The sequence below is a fragment of the Gossypium hirsutum genome, chromosome A13, assembly GCF_007990345.1.
Source record: "Gossypium hirsutum isolate 1008001.06 chromosome A13, Gossypium_hirsutum_v2.1, whole genome shotgun sequence".
Classification (NCBI taxonomy): Eukaryota; Viridiplantae; Streptophyta; class Magnoliopsida; order Malvales; family Malvaceae; genus Gossypium; species Gossypium hirsutum.
Window position 1 is genome coordinate 67,138,871 of NC_053436.1, and position 22,982 is coordinate 67,161,852.

Sequence of the window (22,982 nt, forward strand, 5' to 3'; positions counted from 1 at the left end):
ATTAAAAAGTTTGGTTAATCAAATTCTCATTAAGTTAAATTTATATGTAATTTGAGATTTAATTTTGGAACAAAATATTAATTATTTTAAAAAGGCATAATAACTTATTTGATATTTTTGTCTATTTTATTTCTTAAATTTGTATTGTTTGTCAAATTATCCTAAAATAGAAAGAAAAATTAACGCCAATTAGTTTTGCTAATACTGTATCCACATGTATACCATATCAGCAATTAATTAATTTTTTAAAAAAATTAATTATTTGTTATTGTGCCATATAGATCAGCAAAATTAACAATTAACTTTTTTTTTATCTACTTTAAAGTGATTTGACAGGATGAACAAATTAAATAAAAAGTTGTTTTTATAAAATAGAAAACGTTGAAGATGAACTTAAAATTGATTTATATAATTAATTTTAACAAACAGTATTCAATAGATGTGGAATCTGATATTGAAGATTGATAATTTATGAATAAATTGATTATTTAGACCAAATGTGGATGAAGTGATAAGAATGACAAATAACGCACCTAAACCATGTTCTTTATTATATGGTTGAATCATCCATCTATCTTAAGTGGGGGTGCAGAAAAGACATTTTAGTTTATGTCAAAACAATGGTTGAAGAGTCAGTCACCCTTTTTGAGGGATAATTTGTCCCCTAATCTTATTCTAAAATAACTAATACATCAAATGTGAAATTAAATAAATCATGGATTATAATACACGATAAAAATAATATTAATTAACATCAACATAGCATTTTAGTAAATTACATGGATTTGATGTCAATATATATATAATTAGCCAAGTTGATTATATACAAAACTCAGACATCCTTTCACTCACATATATAAATATAGACAGTTCCTCTTCATGATTATTTGTCCAATTTCAAGTAAAACTTTACACCCTCGCTGTAAATCCTACATTTTTTTTGTCGATTAGTTCCATGGAAATTCAGTCCCAACAACAAAGTCAGCTGAAACTGCAGCCAAAGCCAAGCAACCCTAGTGTTAGCAAAGGGTCCAAATTCAAAGGAAGAAACAACAATAAGGTTAACAAGTTTGTAGGTGTGAGGCAAAGGCCTTCAGGTAGATGGGTGGCTGAAATCAAAAACACAACACACAAGATTAGGATGTGGCTTGGTACCTTTGAGACTGCTGAAGAAGCTGCTCGAGCTTATGACGAAGCCGCTTGCCTTCTCCACGGTTCCAATACTCGGACCAACTTCATTACTCAGGCGCCCTCGGATTCTCCTCTTGCTTGTCGGATTCGGAATCTTCTTAATAGCAAGAAAGGAGGTGAACAACATCATCATCAAAGTGTTGTTGTCTCAGCAGCCCCCTCAACAAGTGCTACCATTAGTTTTAGCCCTATGCCTAGTCCTAGCACTAGCAGTAGTGGTTGCAGTTCTAATGGTGGTTTAAGCAATGGGAATCTTTCAGTTAGTGGAAGGGTTCAAGATACACAGTTGTTTGATGATGCATATAAGCCTGATATGAGAAGTTGGAGAAGGGAATCTGGGTTTGATTCTGATTTTACATACACCTCTTCTGAATTAGGGTTTGATAGGTTTCTTTATACACAAGAAACCACAGGTTTACCTGAAGAAACTGGTTCTGAGTTAACAGAGTTCCAAAGCATGAAAGTTGAAAGGCAGATTTCAGCTTCACTTCATGCAATGAATGGAGTTGAAGAATATATGGAAACTGTCCATGATTCTTCTGAAAACTTGTGGGATCTTCCCCCTTTATGCTCTTTGCTCTACTAAATTATTTCACTTTACAATATTGTTGGGCTCATCGATGTAAGGAGATCCATACCCGATTTCAATTTAAAGTTGAAAGAGAAGAGTTTTTAACTCCGACTTTAAAATCCAATCTAATTACCTTTACAAAATCAATAGAGTAGATAAAAAGAAATACTCCAAATCTGTAAAAGAGGTGAAGATATTCAAAGTTTAAGCAATCATGGTGATTTAAATATGCCATTAATCCTCATATTTCCAATTTCTTTCTCTATAATCATATTTCTTATTCATCATCAAATATTTGATCCTTCACAAGGCATTGCTTACAGCCTTGGGTTTCGAGTTAATCACAATAGTATTAGTCTATTTGTGGAATGCTGTCCATGTTATAATTAAAAGAGTAAAAGAAAAATAAATGATAGAAAGGGAATTATGATTTTCTTATCAACAGTAAACTCGATTAATCCAACAAATAAATAAATGTAGAATTAATCAAACAATGCTAAATTAGTGGAGCCAAAGTTGTTAACATTATCAAATTCACTGAACTCATAATCATACAATTATGATTAATTTTTTCGTCATTAATATTCTTCAAAGAGATAAGCAGCCTGTCATGAAATATATTCGAAAATCGAATCTCGATCACATATTTATGTAAAACATAAATATAGAATATGAATATTGAAAATATATATATTTTTGGTGTCATACCTTTCTAATTTCTACTTTTTAGTGGACTGAAGTCAACATCCATAAATAATTGTTTCCATGACCCACAAAATCAAACTCCTTGGCAGCATATTTTAAGGTTTAAACCAATTGAGATAAAACAGTCTGATGATAAGGACAGACCCAAATTAGCTTCTTCTTTTTTTTTACTTCAGAACAAATTTCACTGTGATCTAAATCAACATTATTCAGATTAAAAAATTGAGTGTATATTATACGGCTTCGGGAACGAGTGGAGCTAGATATGCTCAAATTTTTACCTCCAAAATTTTCATGTTTAGAGATCATATCCTATACCCATATCTAGATATGTTGAAGATAGATTTATGGGAAAATGCTGCTGATTCAATTGAGTTCCATGTCATATGACGCAAGGTAGAAGCTTTATTAGAACATCCCATTTCATAAACTACACTTTAGAACCACTCAAATGCAAAGCCAAAGCATACAAATGTTAGAAATTCAAGAGTTAAAAGTACTTTGACAAACTTGGAATAATATAAATAGCTGATGAAGTAAAATCAGATGAGGAACGTGGGGAATCATTAGCCTGTGCTTTTTCAAAATACAGATCTAGTAATCTTCCGGTTCTTCTTCGTCTTCAACACCTTCAGCCCCAACTTCCTCGTAGTCTTTCTCTAGAGCAGCAAGATCTTCACGGGCTTCCGAGAATTCACCTTCCTCCATTCCTTCACCTACATACCAGTGAACGAATGCTCTCTTGGCATACATGAGATCAAATTTGTGGTCGATTCGAGCAAAAACCTCGGCCACAGCGGTGTTATTGCTGATCATACACACTGCACGTTGTACTTTAGCAAGATCACCCCCTGGTACCACCGTTGGTGGCTGATAGTTGATGCCGCACTTGAAACCAGTAGGGCACCTGAAAGAAAAGATGTATCGCAATCAGTCTAGTAACAAACTGAAGGCTGAATTGATGTTTCCTCCTTGGCAAACTCTACGTAATATTCATATTAGTCAGATTGTTTATACATTATTTCTGGAATTCAAATGTCAAGAGTTGGATACTAACCAGTCTACAAACTGAACTGCCCGCTTAGTTTTGATGGTAGCAACAGCGGCATTTACGTCCTTCGGTACAACATCCCCACGGTACATTAAACAGCATGCCATGTATTTCCCATGTCTCGGGTCGCATTTGGCCATCATGCTTGAGGGTTCAAAGACGACACTTGTGATCTCAGGAACAGATATATGCTCATGGTAAGCTTTTGCAGCTGAGATTACTGGGGCATAAGATGAAAGCATGAAATGGATACGAGGATAAGGCACAAGGTTAGTCTGAAACTCCGTAATGTCCACATTTATGGCGCCATCAAACCTCAATGAAGTGGTCAAAGAAGAGATAATTTGGGATATCAAGCGATTCAAGTTGGTATAAGTTGGCCTTTCGATGTCCAAGGATCTCCTGCAGATATCGTATATAGCTTCATTGTCAAGAAGCACAGAAACATCTGTGTGTTCAAGGAGAGAATGTGTTGAGAGCACGCTATTGTAAGGTTCCACAACTGCTGTAGAAACCTGCACAATTGAGGAACAAAATGTCAGTGAATGGTGTACATAATAGTTCTGAAATGAGGGTTGAGCTGCAACTACTTGAAGTCTTCAATGAAACCTGAGGAGAAGGGTAGATAGTAAACCCAAGCTTTGACTTCTTTCCATAATCTACTGACAAGCGCTCCAAAAGCAATGAGCTCAAACCCGAACCAGTTCCACCGCCAACAGCATTAAATACCAAAAATCCTTGTAGACCAGTGCAGTTATCAGCCAATTTTCTCACTCGGTCAAGGCAAAGATCCACAATCTCCCTACCAACTGCAGCATGTAAAGCACCAGAAAAGAGGTACAGGCCAGTGATGAGAGGTAATAAAAATGCTGTATTTGGGAAGATGAAGAGATGGTTGTACCAGTATAATGTCCTCTAGCAAAGTTATTAGCAGCATCTTCCTTTCCGGAAATAAGTTGCTCCGGATGAAACAGTTGTCTATAAGTCCCGGTTCTAACTGCATCAATGACAGTGGGCTCTAGATCAACAAATATAGCCCTTGGTACATGCTTGCCCGACCCAGTCTCGCTAAAGAAGGTATTAAAAGCATCGTGGCAAGCACCTACCGTGGTGTCACTGCAAGCAAACAGGAACATGATTAGCGATCCATTTATTACACTCATTCTAAGTTAATCTCACATATGAAACTTATACCAAGTAAAATAAACATTTGCTACAACTAAATCATACCATAAAGAGTAAAGAAAAAAGGATATGGATTGAACAAGAATTATGGGAAATCATTTGGATTTCATTATATAAAATTCAACATAATGATCCTATCCCTCTTAAGTTTTTCAAGTCAATGACCCAATATCATATTGGCAGTATTTCAGGCAATCATAAACATTACAAACAATTTATTCCACACCCAAATTGAATACCATTTACTTCAACTCAAAACAAATAAACCCATTTCCTAAAAACTTTCCCAAAGGGAAAAACACCAACTAAAAAAGAAACCCAGTTCTTAAAAACTCAACAATTCTCAGTCAACACACAACGATGATGATGATGATGATACACGCAAAAACATACATAATAATACCAACACATGCATATACACATACATGCATAGAATACTAACCTAGGCATCATCCCATCGGGTTGAATTCCATGTTCAAGACAATAAAGCTCCCAACAGGAATTTCCGACCTGAATTCCAGCTTGACCAATATGTATACTAATCACCTCCCTCATATCTGTTTTTTTTTTTTTCAAAACCAAAATCTCAAACAACCCTTTTTTTTCTTTCTCAACCCTTTTCTCCTTAGGAATTAAATCAAAGGAAAAGGTTAAAAGATTAAATGGGTATTAAAGAAGGGGAAAGAATGTTTAATTAAATTAATTAATTGAGAAATTAATTAAAGAGTTAGTTGGATGTCCCGCCAACTGTATGGTGGGGTTGAACCAGCACGGCTCCGTTGTCGCTTATCTTATGCTCTAACTCTGGCGTTCATCCCCTGACCTTTTATTCCTCTTTCATTTTCATCATTGATAATAAAATATCTTCACTCTACTATTTTGTTAAATAAAATCTTTTTCATTTTTGTAATTGGCATTTTATATTTATTTAGTTTTTTTAACTTAGTTTAATTAGATAATATTATTAATTTTATCATTGATCTAAAATTAATAATTTATTAATTTATATGTAATAAATTAACAATAATCAACAATTCAACTTTATTTATTTACAAATTATAGAATTAATTTTTTTATTTTGATAAAAGTACAATCACCAAATTCTGATAAATTAAAATAGATAGAATTAATTTCTTAATTTTTATAAATTATAGAAATAGAATGCATAATTAAACCTTATTTAATATAATTTATTATAAAAATTAATTCTTAATAGAAATTAATTCTTAATAAAATTAATTCTTAATTGAAATTAATTCTTAATAGAGTTAATTTCTTAATTTTTATAAATTATAGAAATAGAATGCATAATTAAACCTTATTTAATATAATTTATTATGAAAATAAAAATAAAATTATTTATCAAATAGAAACCTAAAGTATTGTTTGAGCTTGAAGCTTAACTTTAATATTATTTGTTTTTCTTTAAGGAATTATTTGTTATATTTTTATATTCACATGCCAATAGTTCATATTATATATATTAATAAGTTTAAATTAGGTTTAATATATAGATTTAATTTTTCTCAAATTGGCTCCTAAATTTTTTTTGGATCACATTTGTCCCTAAAGTTAGCATCCGTTACATAAATCAGCTCCTATGATTAACACTGTTAGTTTATTTCTAAGGCTTAATATAAAGATCAGCCCCTAAACTTAGTAACTTTTTTCATATTGACCCCTAAACTTAGTTTTAAATCATATTGATCCCTAAAGTTGGCATCCTCACACTAACACAATTTATTTTTCAAGAATTTGCTGATGTTGACAACTATGGGGTGATACTAGAGAAATGAGGGGATGACATCTGGATTTATATTTAATCATTCTTAAAAAAATTTAAAAAATCTTAAATTTTTTTTAAAAAATTGGAATTATTTTTTAAAATTTTTAAGAGATATTATATATTATAAAAAATTAAAAATTGAATAAATAAAAAAAATAAAAAAGAAATAAAAAATTAAGTTAAAAGTTAACATTTAAAAGCTCACTCTTTAAAATTTTAACTTTTAAAAAATAAAAAAAATTTTAAAATCTAAAAGTACATAACAGATAAAATTTAAAAATAAACAAAAATAAAAAAAAAAGTCAATTTTTTTTAGAAATTTAGAAAAAATAAAAAATTGATTTGGTATTGACCAAAGATAACTCGGCTTGACAAACTTTGACCGATGCTAATAGGGTGTTGACCAACGTCAACCAATCAATTTTGAATTTAACCAAATTTATTTATTTTATATTTTTAATTAAATTTTTTTTAGTTTTTCAATTTTTTGTAATTACTAAAATTTGACGAATTTTTTTATTTTTTAAACATATTTAATATTTTTTTGAATTTTAACTAAAATTTTATTTTTATTTTCAATTTATATATATATTCTTTTATTGAAGTTTTATAATTTATATATTTCTTATATTTTTTTAAAAAGTTTTATTTTATTTTTCAAAATTTAAGGTTTTTTAAATTTTTTAAAGAATGGTTAAAAATGAATCTACGTGTCATCCCCTTATTTCTCCACGTGTCTTCCTCATGCTTGTTCACATCAACAAATTCTTAAAAAAAAATGGTGTCAATGTATGGACCAACTTGTATAACAGATGTCAACCTTAAGGACCAATATGACTCAAAAAATTAAATTTAGGGGCCAATATGAGAAAATTTGTCAAGTTCATGGGCTAAACTATATATTAAGCTTTTAAATTGCAATTTTTTTCGATAAAATAAAATAACATTAAGCAAAACAAATGAATAGGCTCATTCGCCCTTGTAAATCTAAAATAATCTGCTTGAACTAAATCTCGCATGGAATAGGGTGAGACCTCAAAAACTTGGATCTCAGTGAATCTTGTTGCCATAACCTTTGACATATGATCAGTGACAACATTGTGATTTCTTGGAACATGGCGAAAACAAACCTTCCACCCTTGACACACTATTTGATGAATCCCACATAATTTCATTATCTGACTACTAGCTGCACCTCCCTCAGCAATCGTTTCTATCCAAAGAGGATTATCACTTTCAACTTCTAATTGACGAATCCCCTTCTCCCATGCTAAACGAAGCCCCTCCAAAATAGCTCTCGTTTCAATCTTAAAAATTGTTTCCTTACCTAGCAACCTTGAGTATCACCAGAGCCAATTGACATCAACATCTTTAAATAGTCCCTTAATCTCGACATAAGATCCATTTGGTGAAATTGCTACATTTGTGTTCAGTTTAATCCAGCCTCTAGACGGCATTGACCAATGTGCAACAGTAACCATAGGACTATACTGAAACACAGGATAAGACATTCTCGCATAATTTCTTGCCAAACTGATGCCCTTATCAATAATTTCCTCGGAGTTACTGTGGTAATTTGAAAACAAAATTGTATTCCAATTCTTCCATAACAACCAACACATTATAGGAAACAAATTACACCATTCAACCACTTGACTACCATAATCCCCAACATTCTCTAAATACCATAACATACAATCATTCATAGGCATAGCCAAAAAAATTTACCCATGATTGAGATGGCACAACTGATCGCCAAACATACTTAGGAAAAAAGAAATCACGAATGGCATGGATCTTTGATTTATAGACATTGCAACATTTCGGGCATTGGCTTTCATTCTACATATGCCTCCTTATGTGCTCCACATTAGTTAAAAGTCTATTCCTCCACATGATCCATATGAATACCCTAACCCCTTGAGGTGCCTTTAACTTCTAGATCAACTTCCAAACATTTGAGCTCACAGTAGACCCGCGTTGATGAATACATATGTGTAACACCCCACACCCGTGCCCTATGCCGGGACGAAATACGAGGAGTTTCTAAACTTAAACACATGCATTTAAACATTTTCGATTCATCAAGACTTGATCAAATTTAAAACTTTTTCGAAATTTGTTAAAACTCCTTAATATGGGCCTACGAAGCTTCAAACATTCATTGGAAGCCATTCAAAACCAACTCGGGTTCTTAAACCTACTTAATAAAAACGACCCTTGAAACAGGACACACGTCTGTGTGAAAGGGAAACACGCCCGTGTGGTCATTATAACATGGCCGTGCTGATGGCCCGTATGACACACACGGTCTAAGCATCTAGGGACACGCCCGTGTCCCATGCCCGTACGAATTAAATTCTAAATTCGAACCTATAGGGGTTTTCACACTGCCTGACACACGCCCGTTTCCATTACCCGTGTCTAAAAACCTTGACATTTTGTTTCTAACGTCAGCATCCAATAAGGAGTACACGGCCAAAGCACATGCCCGTGGCCAGAGGCCGTGTCCTCCACACGGTTGTGTCTTCGCCCGTGTGTTTACTACCATGCATACTGACTTGCAAATTTTACATGCAGGGGACACACGACAGAATAACACGCCCATGGGACTGACCGTGTGTCTACCCGTATGGACAATATAAGGCTATCTACCAAGCCTTTGCCACCCTGTAACACAATCTAACACCAACCAACATATCAAAATCTAACTTAATACGGTTTCTCAACCAAACAACCATAGCTAAGGCCTACATACATTTCACAAATCCATGCCAACAATTTCACATTCATGAAAGACTAGCTTGCATTCATATAATGACTTTCAATATTAGCCATTTTCCATGGCCTTATACAAAATAAATCAAATATTAGATCGGGGCAACACATTTGGCCAATTAACAGTGACACAAAACTCAAAATTCAAGGTCCTATACATACCATAATCAAAATAAAAGCTCCAACTATACCAAGTACTTCGGATGATAGTGTGATCGATGCCTCCATCGTCCGATGATCCTCAAGCTAATTAAACGGCACTATAAGAAAATGGAAAAGAGAGGGAGCAAGCATAAAGCTTTGTTGCAAGAAAATAAACAATAACTACTTATCATAAAGCAATATGCTCATAACCTTTTATAGCTTATTCATGAATACCATAAATAGATGTAAATACAACTTACTCATCACCATCCAATACAACTCATATTGCATACATTGACCTATATCTCATACATTTCAATTAGGTACATGTACCACTCATCACATGATCATAACTTTTCTCATTTCGACATAAATCATAAACCTTTTGTTAAACCATTTGGAATACTACCGGATACTCAATAGCCCTAACATGGGTTAAGATGCTGATGCCATGTCCCAGACATGGTCTTACACTAGCTCTCATTTATCAATGTCGATGCCATGTCCCAGCCAGGTCTTACACTAGCTTGTATCTCGCGAGGCCGATGCATGTCCCAGGCATGTCTTACACTAGCTCTCGACTCAATGCCGATGCATGTCTCAGACATGTCTTACACTGGCTTAAATATCTCGAGGCCGATGCATGTCCCAGTCCTGTCTTACACTAGCATACAAATGACCTAAGTGTCATAGCATGAATATCCGAAAATTCCTAAGGCTCAACTGAAAGTTCTACGACTTCAATTCTCATCATGCTTAGTCATTTCTACAATCAAATAATATATGCTATAAAAATTCATTCATTCATAAATGATAACAATATAGTTGCATTATTTACATACAACTTACCTCAAATTACAAAATGTAGGCGACTAGTTGGTTTTAGTCTATTTGCTTGGCCTTCCCTCGGCCTAGGTTCGGATTTTGTAATTCTTAATTTATAATGATAAAAATTCACAAATTTAATCATTTTATCAATCTAGGTACTCAACAATGTATAATAGGGTAAAATGACCATTTTGCCCCTAGACTTTTACAAAATGACCATTTTACCCTAAACTGAAACTCGATTTTTATCACATTTTCTCCTTAACCAAGCCTAACCGACCATTTATTACTCTTATGACAACCCCAAATCCAATATTTCACAACATTATTATCTATTTTACAAACTTTACAAAATAGTCCTAATAGGGCTTTCATGAGAAGTCCCTTCACAAAAATTGTTTATTTCACAACCATGATTCATATTCTTCCATAAAATTTTAGAAAACAATATGAACACATGCATGATAAAACCCTAGACTTTTCAACCATTTTTGCAAAATAGTCCCATCATTTGAAAGCTCATGCTACAAGGGTTCCAAAAATAAAAAAAATTATAAAGAAAAGTCATCAAAACCACTTACTTGTAGGGAGATTAAGTGGCTGAAATTTTTCAAGCTTCCAAAACCCTCCTATGGTTGATAGTTTTGGTCAAGAAGAAAGGATGAATGAAAAAGATGAAGGCTAGGCTTTAGGGTATTATTTGATCACACATTAGGTCATCAAATACCTAACACTTTGACTATTTTATTTTCTTTGTCTTACGGCTGGCCAAGCCTCTCTAAAGGGTCTAATTGCCCTTTAAAGATCTCCAATTTAAGTTTCATGGCAATTTAACACCCTTAGCTATCAAATAATGACTTTTGCACTATATGTGATTTAGTCCTTTTTAATAATTAAGTATGAAATCGCTAAAATTACTTCACCAAATTTTTCATGCACTAATATAAACATGTTATAACTCTAAAATAATAATAAAATAAGTTCTTTGACTTCAGATTGGTGGTCTCAAAACCACCATTCCGATTGAGCTTAAAATTGGGCTGTTACAATTCTCTCCCCTTAGGGATTTTCGTCCCCGAAAATCTTATCGGTAAATAGTATTGGTCTCTCATGGTCTCCTCGAGTTCCCATGTGGCTTCCTCGACCCCATGTCTATTCCACAAAACTTTTACGAGTGCTATACTTTTATTCCACAATTGTTTGACCTCCCGAGCCAAAATCTTAACCGGCTCTTCTCCATAAGTCATGTTTGAGCTAATCTTAACCTCTGTTGGCGTGATCACATGTGAAGGATCTGATCTATATCGACGTAACATGGACACATGAAACACGTCGTGAATCTTTTCCAACTCTGAGGGTAAAGCCAATCGGTAGGCAACAAGCCCTACTCTCTCGATAATCTCATAAGGTCCTATGAAACGAGGACTCAGCTTGCCCTTTCTACCGAATCTGAGGACTTTTCTCCCCGGGGATACCTTTAAAAACACCTTATCCCCGACTTGAAACTCGATCTCTTTCCGTTTTAAATCCGCGTAGGATTTCTGTCTATCCGAAGCGGCCTTCAAACAGCCGTGAATCACCTTAACTTTCTCTTTTATCTCTTTAACTAAATCAACCCGGTGTATTTTATTCTCTCTCAGCTCGGTCCAATACAAGGGTGTTCGACACTTCTATCCATACAAAGCCTCATAAGGCGTCATTTTCAGACTTGACTAATAACTATTGTTGTAGGCGAATTCGACCAGTGGTAAATACCTTTCCCAACTGCCTTGAAACTCGAGAACATAACACCGTAACATGTCTTCTAATATCTAAATTACTCTTTCTGACTGACCGTCGATTTTTAGGTGAAAAGCCGTGCTAAAATTTAGTTTTGTTCCCAATGCCTCTTGCAACTTTTTCCAAAATTGTAAGGTAAACCTCAGATCTCTATCCGAAATAATCGACAAGGGCACTCCATGAAGTCTCATGATCTCAGAAACATATAGATCGACTAATTTCTCAAGGGAATAGTCAGTACGCACTGGTATAAAATGTACCGACTTAGTAAGTCTATCAACAACTACCCAAACTGAATCCTTTTTTCCTTGGTGTCAAAGGCAACCCTAACACAAAATCCATGGTTACTCCGTCCTATTTCCACTCGGGAACCATCATAGGTTGAAGTAAACCTAAGAGTACTTGGTGTTCAGCTTTCACTTGTTGACAAACTAGACACTTAGAAACAAACTCAGAAATGTCTCTTTTCATCCCCGACCACCAGTACATTTTCTTCAAGTCATTATACATTTTTACACTACCCGATGGATAGACAAGCAACCACTATGTGTCTCTCACAAAATCCTCTGAATAAGCTCATTATCCTTGGGTACACAAACTCTGTCTTGGTACACCATACAACCGTCGGTACCAATACTAAACTCTGATTCATTTCTCGTCTCACACTAAGCAATTTTAGCTTGCAAGTCCCTATCGCCTTTCTGAGCCTCACAAATCTCTTGAAAGAACGTAGGTCTAGCTCTCATCTAGGCTAGAATCAAGCCATCATGAACCATGGTCAACTGAGTATTCATAGCCCTCAAGGCAAACAATGATTTCCTATTCAATGCATCGGCTACTATATTAGCATTTCTGAGATGGTAGTCAATCACCAACTCGTAATCCTTTATCATCTCTAGCCACCTTCGTTGCCGTAAATTCAACTCTTTTTGAGTCATCAAATACTTGAGGCTTTGAGGGTCGGTGAGCACTCGGCATCTCTCGCCATACAAATGGTGTCTCCAAATTTTTAAGTGAACACGATGGCTGCTAGCTCCAAATCGTGGGTCGGGTAATTCTTTTCATGTGGCTTTAGCTGTCTCGAGGCATAGGCTATTACCTTGCCTTCTTGCATAAGCACACAACCTAACCCATTCAGGGATGCATCACTATACACCACAAACTCTTTTCCTGATTCTGATTGCACTTAAACTGTGGCTTCGATCAACAAAGCCTTTAGTTTCTCGAAACTCTGTTGGCACTTCTCTGTCCATTCAAACTTGACATCCTTCTGTAACAACCTTGTCATCGGAGTAGCTAACATCGAGAATCTTTTAACAAATCATCTGTAGTACCCAACTAAGCCTAGAAAGCTTCAAACCTCTGTTACATTCCTTGGTGATTTCCACTCAACGATAAACGAGATCTTACTCGGGTCAACTCTAATCTCGTCATCCGACACAATGTGTCCTAAGAATCTGACTTCTCGTAGCCAAAATTCACTCTTAGTGAACTTGGCGTATAACTACCTATCTCTCAAGGTTTGTGAACTGTTCTCAAATGCTCCGCGTGTTCATTCTCATCACATGAATAAATCAATATGTTGTCGATAAAAATGACAATGAACTTATCTAAGTACGGTCGAAAAATACGGTTCATTAAATCCATAAACACCACAGGGGCATTCGTTAAACCAAACGGCATAACAAGAAACTCATGGTGCGCATACCTCATCCTAAATGCGGTTTTTGGTACATCTTGCTCCTTAACCCTTAGCTGGTAGTAGCCAAACCTTAAGTCGATCTTAGAAAACATGGTGGCTCCCTTCAACTGATCGAACAAATCATTGATCCTTGGCAAGGGATACTTGTTCTTCACAGTCACTTTGTTGAGCTGTCGGTAGTCTATGCACAATCTCATCGATCCATCCTTTTTCTTCACAAATACCACTGGGGCACCCCACGAAGAAAAACTTGGTCTCGCAAATCCCTTGTCAGTTAACTCTTGTAGTTGAACCTTCAAATTCGTAGGAGCCATCCTACACGGAGCAATCGAATGGGTACCGTACTAGAGACTAACTCAATTCCAAATTCAACTTCCTTCAATGGAGGCAGTCTGGGTAATTCCTCTGGAAATACACCTGTAAACTCACATACTACTGGCACTGATTCGATCTTCAATTCAGATGCTCGAGTGTTCAATACAAAAGCGAGATAAGCTTTACACCCTTTTTTTCAAATATCTCTCCACAGTCATAGACGATATCACTATAGGTGAGTTATCCGATTCATCTGGTTCAACCTGAAGAACATTCCCGTCTTCACATTTCAACTCAATAGATTTCCTTCCACAGTCCACTACAACACTATGAGAAGTTAGCCAATCCATTCCAAGGATTACATCGAATTCATCAATCGACAACAACATGAGGTTAGCCGGAAAACTATGACCCTTAATTGTCAAGAGAAAATTTCTACATACTTGGCTAACTAACACATGCTTGCCTAACGAGTTAGACACTTTTACTGCAAATTCAGTAGTTTTGATTGGCATATTCATACTGGGTACTAATTTCATGCAAACATAAGAATGGGTAGACCCTGAATCAATTAAAGTAACAACAGAAATATCGTGAAGAGAAAAAGTACCTGTAATCACATATGGTGAAGATACCTCTTCGCGAGCGCAAATGGCATAAGTTTTTGCAGGTGCTCGGCCCTCGAACCTCACAGCTGAACTCTAGGAGCACATCTACTGCTAGCCCCACTACCCGGGTTCTTCTGTGGTCTACCCCTTGAAGGAGCACTATTCGCCCTCATATCTTACTTTTTCTCTTTGTCATCTAACTCCGGACAGTTCTAGATGAAGTGGTCTAGTGATCCACATTTGAAGCAACCCCTCTCATTCCCTCGGTACTTGCTGAAATAACATCTACCACATTATGAAAACTCTGGCCTATTTGGCCAAGCACTACCAACACTAGCGATAGAAGTGGTTTGAGCTTTAGACGTCTTGTGTTGTTTGTTCTTCTCTTGCTCAAAAACCCCACTGAAGCGTTTGATCGGGTAGAAAACTCTCTCAATCTCTTAGATGAGGTCTGCTGTGATTTCTCCATCTGTCTTTTCCTTGAGTCTCGGGAGTCGATGTCAGCTTTTCTTTTCTCTTTGGCCAATTTCTCGCCCTTACATGCTCTCTCCACGAGCACCACAAATTCCCTCAATTCTAAGATGCCAACTAATAGACGAATATCTTTCTTAAGACCATCTTCAAACCTCTTGCACATGATTGTTTCTGTAGATATGCGCTCTCGTGCATATTTGCTAAGTCTCACAAACTCACGCTCATACTCCGTCACCGTCCTACGGTCTTGCTTCAGTTCTAAAAATTCTTTCCTTTTCTGGTCTATAAACCTCTGACTAATGTACTTCTTTCGAAACTCTTCCAAGAAGAATTCCCAAATTATCCTCTCTCTCGGTGTAATAGACACGGGAGTATTCCACAATTGGTAGGTCGAGTCTCGTAGAAGTGACACTGTGCACTTCACACACTCTTTAGGCATGCACGATAGCTCATCAAATACCCTAATGGTATTTTCCAACCAACACTCTGCTATTTCTGGGCCATCATCAATATTAGCCTGAAATTCCTCGGTCTCTTGCTTTCATATTTTATCTACTGGGGGTTTCTCTTTTCTAACCATATCCACTCCTTGCGGAGCTACGGGGGCATACTGAGGAATCAGAGGAGGTGGGAGAGGTGGAGTGTTCGGATTTGCACGAAGAAACTCCATGTACCAAGCGTCCATCATGTGGAGGTAAGCTTCTCTAGCCCCTCCGCCCTGACTCTGTGTCACAGGCCCACTATCTACTGGCGCGGTCCCTTCAGCGGAAGCCTGTGCATTACTCTCCATATCATCCGTCATAGGTACGTCAAGATACATTTACTATATAAATAAAAACACAATTTATCTCGCTAGGAGTCGTCACACTATCAATATAGAGTTATGGCATGTATAGCTAAACTCGTACTCGCTAGGTTAGTACTACAATCGACTAAACCATAGCTCTAATACCACTAAATGTAACACCCTAGACCCGTTCCCTACGTTGGGACGTAATACGAGGCATTACTAAACTTAAACACATGCATTTAAATGTTTCCAAGTCACCAAGGCCTACGAGGCCTCAAAAATTCATTGAAAGTCAATCGAACCAACTCGGGTCCTTAAATCAACTTAATAAAAATGACCATTGAAACAGGGCACACGCCCATGTGGAAGGGCAACACGCTTGTATGGTTATTATAACATGGCCGTGCTGATGGCCCGTATGACACATACGACCTAAGAATCTACGGACACGCCCGTGTCCCATGCCCGTATGACTTAAATTTTAAATTCGAACCTACAGGGGTTTTCACACGTCCTGACACACGCCCATGTCTATTGTCTGTATCCCTCATATGGTAATAACATGTCCGTGCCTTAGCCCGTGTCTAAAAACCTTGACATTCTGTTTCTAACGTCAGTATCCAATAAGGGGTACACGGCCAAGGCATACGCCCGTGGCCAGAGGCCGTGTCCTCCACACAGTCGTGTCTCTACCTATGTGTTTACTACCATGCATACTGACTTGCAAATTTTACGTGCAAGGGACACACAACCGAATAACACGCTCATAGGGCTGACCGTGTGTCACACACGACCTAGACACACGGCTATAAGTTTACCCGTATAAACAATATAAGGCTATCTACCAAGCCTTTGCCACCCTGTAACACAATCTAACACCAACCAACATATTAAAATCTAACTTAATATGATTTCTCAACCAAACAACCATAACTAAGGCCTACATACATTTCATAAATTCAACCATGCCAACAATTTCACATTCATGAAAGACTAGCTTGCATTCATATAATGACTTTCAATATTAGCCATTTTCCATAGCCTTATACAAAATAAATCAAATATTAGATTGGGGCAACACATTTGGCCAATTAATAGTGACACAAAACTCAAAAGTCAAGGTCCTATACATGCCATAATCAAAATAAAAGCTCTAACTATACCAAGTGCTTTGGATGATGGTATGATTGATGCCTTCGCCGTCCGATGATCCTCGAGCTAATTAGGCGGCACTATAAGAAAATGGAAAGGAGAGGGAGTAAGCATAAATCTTAGTAATTTGCATGAAAATAAACAACAACTACTTATCATAAAGCAATATGCTCATAACCTTTTATAGCTTATTCATGAATACCATAAATAAAAGTAAATACAACTTACTCATCACCATCCAATACAACTTATATTGCATACATTGAGCCCATATCTTATACATTTCAATTAGGTACATGTAACACTCATCACATGATCATAACTTTTCTCATTTCGATATAAATCATAAACCTTTTGTTAAACCATTTGGAATACTACCGGATACTCAATAGCCCTAACATGGGTTAAGATGCCGACGCCATGTCCCAGACATGGTCTTACACTGGCTCTCATCTATCAATGTCGATGCCATGTCCCAGACAGGTCTTACACTAGCTTGCATCTCGCGAGGCCGATGCATGTCCTAGGCATGTCTTACACTAGCTCTCGACTCAATGCTGATGTATGTCCCAGACATGTCTTACACTGGCTTAAATATCTGGGGGCCGATGCATGTCCCAGACATGTCTTACACTAGCATACAAATGACCCCAAGTGTCATGGCATGAATATCCGAAGATTCCTAAGGCTCAACCAAGAGTTCTACTATTTCAATTTTCATCATGCTTAGTCATTTCCACAATCAAATAATTTATGCTATTAAAATTCATTCATTCATACATGATAACAATATAGTTGCATTATTTACACACAACTTACCTTGGATTACAAAATGTAGGCGATTAGTCGGTTTTAGTCTACTTCCTTGGCCTTCCCCCGGTCTAGGTTCGGATTTTTTAATTCTTGATCTATAATGATAAAAATTCACAAATTTAATTGTTTTATCAATCTAGGTACTCAACAATGTATAATGGGGCAAAGTGACTATTTTGGCCCTAGACTTTCACAAAATGACCATTTTACCCTAGACCCGAAACTCAATTTTTATCATATTTTCTCCTTAACCAAGCCTAACCAACCAGTTATTACTCTTATGAAAACCCCAAATTTCCAATATTTCACAACATTATTATCTATTTTACAAACTTTACAAAATGGTCCTATTAGAGCTTTCATGAGAAGTCCCTTCACAAAAGTTGTTTATTTCACAACCATGATTCATTTTCTTCCATAAAATTTCAGAAAGAAATATGAACACACTCATGGTAAAACCCTATAATTTTCAACCATTTTGCAAAATAGTCCCTTCATTTGAAAGCTCATGCTACAAGGGTTCCAAAAATAAAAAAATTATCAAGAAAAGTCATCAAAACCACTTACTTGTAGGGAGATTAAGTGGCTAAAATTTTTCAAGCTTCCAAAACCCTCCTATGACTGATATTTTTGGTCAAGAAGAAAGGATGAATGAAAAAGATGAAGGCTAGGCTTTAGGGTATTATTTGATCAGACATTAGGTCATCAAATACCTAACACTTTGACTATTTTAGTTTCTTTGTCTTATGGCTGGCCAAGCCTCTCTAAAGGGTCTAATTCCCCTTTAAAGACCCCTAATTTAAGTTTATGGCAATTTAACACCCTTAGCTATCAAATCAAGACTTTTGCACTATATGCGATTTAGTCCTTTTTCGTAATTAAGCATGAAATCGCTAAAATTACTTCACCAAATTTTTCTTGCACTAATATAAACATGCTATAACTCTAAAATAATAATAAAATAAGTTCTTTGACTTTGGATTGGTGGTCTCAAAACCACCATTCTAAATAAGCCCAAAATTGGGCTGTTACATATGTACATCTCTACCGATGAAAAGCTATTTTTTGACACTATCTCCAAGCAAGTCAATAAGGACTCGCATCAAACTAAAGTGGCAAAATAGCAGCTATCTATATAACAATGTGATCCAGCAAAAAGCTCCCTAACTAAAACACATCCCAGTTACCATTCCTATCCACAACATCACAAACACGTAGAGTGTCATTTGGTCGATCCAAGCCTCTAAAGTAACTCCAGAGTGGACCTACCGGACAAATCCAATTGTCATTCCAAAAGTTTATAAGGCACCCATCCCCTATAGCTCAATAGAGATTATTAATCATATCTGCCTATATCCTTGATAACGACTTTCATAAAACAGAACAATTGCTCCTTGCAATACTATTAGGAAGGATCCTACAACCATTATACTTATTTCTCACAATTTGTACCTATAGAGCATCAGTCCTAGTGAGCAACTAAAAACCTAACTTCATAAAAAATATTATTTTAAGTAATCAAACTTCGTAAACCAAGACTAACAACATCCATCGATTGACAACATTCAACCCAACTTAATAAGTCGATTTCCTTGCTTCACAAGTGGACCCCAAATAAAATTACGAGCTAGTTTTTCAATAACCCTACAAACAGAGATAGGAATATGGATGGTAGCCTTGAAATAATTTGGGATCAAGAGGAGGACCGATTTAGTTGAAGTTATTCTGCCAGCTAACAACAAATTTTCGATTCCCAACCATTCAGTCTATTTCAGACTTTACTAACCACGAAGTCAAACGTATTAACTCAAACTTTCTTATGAATAAACGACATCCCAAGATACGTTCTGAGATCCTCAACTCAAACAAATCCCACCATCCTATAGATATTAACAACCATTTCAATTGGTACATTTGGTGAGAAGAAAATTTAAGACTTATTTCTATTCACTTATTGTTCCGAATAATAACAGAAAGTGTCTAAAACCTCCATAATATTCTCATGTTGTTCTGGTAAAGCCTAGCAAAATAACATTAAATCGTCTGTAAAAAATAAATGTGACAATGTCAGGCCTTTCCTAGAAAGTAGCAATGGTTTTCACTTCTCTTGACTCACCATCTCCTTAACTCTCTATGTACAACACAAACAGATAAGGTGATAGAGGGTCTTCCTGTCGAATACCCCATGATGGAGTAAACTCACCTGTTACTGCACCATTCCATGGCATTTGAAATGAAGAAAACGAGACACAGTTCAAGAAAACAATGACTAACAGCACCAGTAAGCCTGCCTTATAGAGTGTGTCCCTTAAAAAATCCCAACTGATACAATCACATGCCTTTTTAAGGTCAATTTCAACACTATCCCATATTTACGACCTCTAAAATTCCTTATAGAATGAATTGTTTCTTGAGCTAAGACAATGTTATCCGCAATATTCCTACCCATCACAAAGCTTGCCTGGTTCTATTTGACAGGCTTAACCATCAGCGGACGTAACCTCTTAACAATTGTCTTCATAATAATTTTATACAGAACTGTACATAGACTTATTGGTCTAAATTGTGTGATCCTTTCCTGTAATATTCCTTACCCGAGACTGTTCCCAGAATCGAGCACGAGGCATTACTAAACTTAATCTATCACTTAAATAGTTTTAAATTGTTTATTTAAGCTTTTCGGAATGTGCTGCCATTCTGCGTCGTAGTCGCCTAAAAATTCATATCTTGAGTTCCAAAACTCAAAATTAAGATCCGTAAATTTTTCCTGAAACTAGACTCATATATCTATCTACTAATTTTTTTCATAGATTTTTGACTTGGCCAATTAGTACAGTTTATTAGTTAAAGTTTCCCTTGTTTCAAAACTCGACTGCACTAACCTCTTCTTGCTACGAACCATGTTTTTTCCTGTACAAAATTCATATCACTAAGCCGTTTGTTTCTATTAAAACTAGACTCAACAAGGATTATAACCATATAAAGTAAACCTTCTAATTAGTTTTGTACAATTTATGGTGAATTTCCAAAGTTGAAATAGGGGATCCAGAAATTGCTCTGACCCTGTTTCACTAAAACTCAGATATATCATATAATATAATACCTTTACCTGTTTTTCATATTCCATAAGAAACTAGACATAATAAGCTTTAATTTAATATATTATTCATCTTCAAACTATGTTTCTACAATTTTTAGTGATTTTTCAAAGTTACGTCATTTCTGTTACTTGAATCTGTTTTTAGGTTACTTTCACATTTTTCATAATTTTCATGTGATAATCACCATTCAATCATACATATTAATAAACATGCATATCATCGGCCATTTTTATTAGCTAATCACTAGCAAGTATTTACACATCGTTCATTGTTCATATTATACCAAAAGTAGCTAAGTTTCTATACATGCCATACACAAAACAAAACGTCTAATTATACCGAGTTATTTCTTTGATAGTGTGATCGGCCTCCGACGTTTCCTTCGATCCCCAAGTGGCTAGATAAGTACTATAAGAAGAAGAAAATAAAGAGATTAAGCACTAGGCTTAGTAAGCTTACAAGCAAATAAATCACAACATTCAACATAATGGATAATTATGCATAATATCATCTAACATCATAAATTTCTTTACTTCTCAATTTCTATCTTCTTCTTTATTCCCTTACCTTCTTTCTTACCTGACCTTTCCTTTTCATAAATATAATCTACTTTTCCTTTGCTGTTAATTCACTGTAATTTAACTCGTATTCTGACCCGTTAAACCACTCGGAATACTAAGGATACTAGGGTCATTCCTGTCTATCAATACCCTGCCAATGCCATGTCTTTGACATGGACTTACATGAATTATTCCTGTCTCCAATGCCATATATAATATGGACTTACATGGCTCAACCCTGTCTCCAAAGCCATATTTCTAATATGGACTTACATGGCTCATTTCTGTTCTGTCCTGTCAACCCTAATATCCTAACATTCCTAGGGTTCAACCGGGCTTTCTAACACTTTTCCTCTGTCACTTCACCTTAAATTCGACTTTAAATATTTTCATAACATAAATATATAAATGCTGGAAATTGACAATAATAATGTAAAATAAAAGAATATTGCATTTATTTACTGTAAACTTACCTTGATACAAAATGTGACTAAACTTTACAATTTAGTCCTTTACTTTTTCTTTTCCCCGATCTACTCCCGAATTTCGTTCTTCTTGATCTATAATAGCAAATTTAACTTATTTAATATTCAAATTTATTAAAACAGTCCTTGACCCAAACTTTTGGAAAATTATATTTTTACCCCTAAACTTTCACATATTTGCACTTTTGCCCCAAGGCTCGTAAATTAAACTTCATCCTATTTTCTTATGTTTTATGACATGCTGATCATTTTTCCCTTCTATGGCAATATCAAAATCACACTCTAACATATACTTATGAATATTGGTATTTTTTTCCAATTTAAGCCCTTTTACTCGTTTTCACTTAAAACCGAGTAGCATAAGTTGTTTAACATAATTTAAAACCTCATATTCTATCATAAAACACCAAAATACACAAATTTCAGCCATGGGTATTTTTCCAAATATGAACCCTAGGCTGAATTATTGCTAGAATAGGCTTAATCAAGTTACCGGGACTCTAAAAACGTAAAGATCATTAAAAACGGGGCTTGGAATCACTTACTATAAAGCTTGAAAGTTGAAGAAACCCCAGCTATGGAGAGAGGTAAGGTTCGGCTGATAACTTGAAGAAGATGATACAATTTTATCATCTTTTTACCTTTTTATTAATGTTAATAACCAAATGACCAAAATACCCCTCCTTACTAAACTTTCAAAAATTCCTTCCATGTCCTAATTTTGTCCATGAACTTAAAATTGGTCAAATTACCATTTAAGATCTCATAATTAATATTCCAAAACAATTTCATACTAAAAACTTCTAGGATGCAAGTTTTGCAAATTATTCGATTTAGTCCCTAACCTCAACTTAAGCACTTTATGCATAGAATTTTATCACGAAATTTTCGCACAATCATGTAATCATACCATAAACCTCAAAATAATAATAAAATAATTTAATTTTTTTTTACCTCGGATTTG

The 22,982-nt window shown here is 35.5% G+C and overlaps 2 protein-coding genes across 2 annotated transcripts; one reads left to right on the forward strand and one right to left on the reverse strand.

The window, feature by feature from the left end:
- Nucleotides 1–824: 824 nt before the first annotated feature.
- Nucleotides 825–1,958, forward strand: LOC107894870 (ethylene-responsive transcription factor ERN1). Its single transcript, XM_016820057.2, has one exon. It carries the CDS (start codon nt 956–958, stop codon nt 1,775–1,777), a length of 822 nt encoding a protein of 273 aa, XP_016675546.2. The 5' UTR covers nt 825–955; the 3' UTR covers nt 1,778–1,958.
- Nucleotides 1,959–2,854: 896 nt separating this feature from the next.
- LOC107893767 (tubulin alpha-5 chain) lies at nt 2,855–5,557 on the reverse strand. Its single transcript, XM_016818854.2, has 5 exons — nt 5,146–5,557; nt 4,420–4,634; nt 4,128–4,327; nt 3,525–4,033; nt 2,855–3,374 (listed from the first exon to the last, which is right to left on the reverse strand). The coding sequence occupies exons 1-5, from the start codon at nt 5,256–5,258 to the stop codon at nt 3,062–3,064; spliced, it is 1,350 nt and encodes a 449-aa protein (XP_016674343.1). The 5' UTR covers nt 5,259–5,557; the 3' UTR covers nt 2,855–3,061.
- Nucleotides 5,558–22,982: the final 17,425 nt, after the last annotated feature.